We start from the raw sequence: 3,461 nt of genomic DNA, 5'->3' as shown, positions 1-3,461 counted from the left end.
CCAAAGGCGCTCTCGTTCCACCCGGAGGGAGAAGTCCAGGCGGCGCGCGCGCGCGCATCTCCCGCATCCCGCCCCGCGCGCATAGCATTGGTTCTTCGTTGTCAGGCCCGGCGCGCCGCGGGGGGCGGGATTTTGCTTAGCAGGCGGCGGCGGCGTGGGGGGCGCGCGCGCGCGGATTTGCCGAGGCCGCGGTTGCGCCGGCCGGGACCCCCGCCTCCTCGTTGCCGCCCGGGAAGAAGGCGAGAGCCTCGCTTGACGTCAGGAGGAGCCGGCGAGCCAGCGAGCGAGAGCCTGCCGCCTTCTCTCCGCGTTTGGCCGCCGCTTGGCGCGCTCCGTGCGCGCCCAAGCAGCAGCAACAGCAGGAGGAGGAGGAGGCGCGCCGCTCCGCCGGGAGGTGGCTGCCTCGGACGGGGCGCAGCATGCGGGGCGCATCCGATGCCTCTTGGTGCCCCCGACGCCGCCCGGGCTACCCCCCATGGAGATCGCGCTGGTAACACTGGAGAACGGCGGCGCCACGGCCATCGGCGAAGATGGCCCCGGCGGCGGCCTGAGCCGGGCCGAGCGGCTCCCTTGGCTGCCCGAGTGCGGCGCCAAGGAGGGCTGCCCGGAGCCGGGCGCAGCGCGCGGCTCGCCGCGAGGCCTCCTGCGCCCACCCGACGGGGCCATGCTGGCGGCCGACGAAGAAGGGCCCCCCCGCCCGGCCAGGGCCACGGCCAGGGCCCTGTCGACCACCGAGCCGCCGCCGCCGTCTTCCTCGGCGGCGGGGGGCGACGAGGGCGACGAGGGGCCGGAGGCGGAGGCGGAGAGCGAGCGCGCCCTGAGCGGCCAGCAGCGCGTCCTGCTCAACATCTCCGGACTGCGCTTCGAGACGCAGCTGGGGACCCTCAGCCAGTTCCCGGACACGCTGCTGGGGGACCCCGAGAAGCGCATGCGGTACTTCGACCCGCTGCGCAACGAGTACTTCTTCGACCGCAACCGGCCCAGCTTCGACGGCATCCTCTACTTCTACCAGTCGGGCGGCAAGCTGCGGCGGCCCGTCAACGTCTCCATCGATGTGTTCGCCGACGAGATCCGCTTCTACCAGCTGGGCGACGAGGCCATGGAGCGCTTCCGCGAGGACGAGGGCTTCATCCGCGAGGAGGAGAAGCCGCTCCCAGCGCACGAGTTCCAGCGTCAGGTGTGGCTCATCTTCGAGTACCCGGAAAGCTCCAGCTCTGCGCGGGGCATCGCCATCGTCTCGGTGCTCGTCATCCTCATCTCCATCATCACCTTCTGCCTGGAGACGCTGCCCGAGTTCCGCGACGAGCGGGAGCTGCGCGTGCCCCTGCTCCCGTCGTCCAACGGCACGGCGGAAAGCGCCCCGACGGCGCCCAGCACCCTCAGTGACCCCTTCTTCATCATCGAGACCACGTGCGTCATCTGGTTCACCTTCGAGCTGCTGGTGCGCTTCTTCGCCTGCCCCAGCAAGCCCGAGTTCTCCAGGAACATCATGAACATCATTGACATCGTGGCCATCATCCCTTACTTCATCACTCTGGGGACGGAGCTGGCTCAGGAACAGCAGAAGAAGGAGCAGCCGCAGGGCAGCAGCGGCAGCAGCAGCAGCGGCAGCAGCAACGGAGGCCAGCAACAAGCCATGTCTTTGGCCATCCTGCGAGTCATCCGCCTGGTCAGGGTGTTCCGGATCTTCAAGCTCTCCAGGCACTCCAAGGGGCTGCAGATCTTGGGTCAGACTTTGAAAGCCAGCATGAGGGAACTGGGCCTTCTCATCTTCTTCCTTTTCATCGGAGTGATTCTCTTCTCCAGTGCCGTTTATTTTGCTGAGGCCGATGATCCCGAATCACATTTCTCCAGCATCCCTGATGCCTTCTGGTGGGCCGTGGTCACCATGACCACGGTGGGCTATGGAGACATGAGGCCTGTCACTGTGGGGGGCAAAATTGTGGGGTCCTTGTGTGCTATTGCTGGCGTGCTCACCATTGCCCTGCCTGTCCCGGTAATTGTCTCCAACTTCAACTACTTCTACCACCGAGAAACTGACCATGACGAACAGGCCATCCTCAAGGAGGAGTCCAGTACTGGCCAAGGAGGCTCAGGCGGGGACTTGAAGAGAGGAACCAGCAAAAACTCTTTGGACAAATCCTTTGTGCACTTGGAAAATGCTGAGGGGGTTAACAATGGGACCGGGTCTGTGGAGAAGGCCAACATCAAAGCTAAAAGTAGCATGGATCTCAGAAAATCACTCTATGCACTCTGCCTGGACACCAACAGGGAAACAGACTTGTAAAACAAGGGGAATAGGAAGAACGTGAAGTTTGCTTGATGGAATTATTATTAGAGAAAGCTAAATGGTACTGTCCACTTAGTATTCATTTTTGAAATATGGTAGCTGTTCTTAAGAAACCTTCAGGAAAAAAAGCAAGTTATTTTGTCTCATTTTGGTTTTTAATGTTCTCCCCTTCCCATGAGACTGTCATCTATTTATAAAACCAGCTGAGATTAAGCTAGACACCTCCCATTATCTAGGAGGCTTTCTAAGCTGTTAAGTGCAAATTGATGTTGCTTGCGGATAATTTATTTTACTAAAAAAGAAACAGTTCATTTGTAGTACAGTTCATTTGTCCAAACCCTCTTTTTCCATGGGAAGTAAATGGATTATTTGTTGGTACTGTAGTTTCAAGCTGAAATATTTCTATTTTCTATATGTCTGATTATATTTATAGATGAAAAGAGCACTTTTTCGGTGATGTATGACTTCATAAAATCTCCAGAAACTTTTAGTGAAGTAATATACCCCCCCCCTTTAGTACAAAACTGATTTTCTCGTGTGTGAAGTGAATGTGGTATTTTCAGCCTTCTAGCAGAAAAGTATTTTGTTGTCAGAGTTGGGGTTTTGTTCTCTTGTTGAGCCTTAAATTATTAAAAATGCAGATTTTTTTTCTTAATAAATACATATAATACTGTATAATATTTCTGAAAACACAGTGATGTGCTTTTTATCCCGAGAAACAAAAATCTTAAAAGTTTGTTGGTGTTGCTGTTTGTTTGTTTGTCCTTTATAACTGGTGTTTATTAAGGATTTTGTTTTGTTACTAGAAACTCTGTCTGCTATTAATCAGGTTTGATCCAAGTGCACCACAGATCAAAGGCACTGGACATGACATGAGCAGAGCGTGGGAATAAATGTGTTCAGGATGTGAAGCCTCTTGAATTGGCACTAGATTCCAGGTAGCATCATTTAGTGCTATCACTGTATGGTTGTCTCACTGACAGTATTTCAGGAATGGATCCTTCTGAAAGCATCTAATATAGAATGCAGTTATCGAAATAATGCTCTCGTGGCTTAGATTTTGCATGGAACAAGCATGGAGAGATCTTCAATGGGCCCATTTGGCTTAGAGCTTTCTTTGAAACCAGTATCCTGCACAGAAGTTTCTGAATGATCAGTGGCAGGGGTCAGG

At 55.3% G+C, this 3,461-nt stretch overlaps 1 protein-coding gene across 1 annotated transcript; it reads left to right on the top strand.

The window, feature by feature from the left end:
* Positions 1–200: 200 nt before the first annotated feature.
* LOC117046236 (potassium voltage-gated channel subfamily A member 5-like) lies at positions 201–2,977 on the top strand. The gene has a single exon (XM_033148033.1). The coding sequence runs from the start codon at positions 476–478 to the stop codon at positions 2,285–2,287; it is 1,812 nt and encodes a 603-aa protein (XP_033003924.1). The 5' UTR covers positions 201–475; the 3' UTR covers positions 2,288–2,977.
* Positions 2,978–3,461: the final 484 nt, after the last annotated feature.

The sequence above is a fragment of the Lacerta agilis genome, chromosome 5 (genome assembly GCF_009819535.1).
Source record: "Lacerta agilis isolate rLacAgi1 chromosome 5, rLacAgi1.pri, whole genome shotgun sequence".
NCBI lineage: Eukaryota > Metazoa > Chordata > Lepidosauria > Squamata > Lacertidae > Lacerta > Lacerta agilis.
The sequence above is the reverse complement of the archived record's forward strand: the minus strand, read 5'-3'. Positions and strand labels throughout refer to the sequence as shown.

Coding starts and splice junctions, on each gene's coding strand:
- LOC117046236 (XM_033148033.1), top strand. CDS start 476: ATGGAGATCGCGCTGGTAACACTGGAGAACGGCGGCGCCACGGCCATC.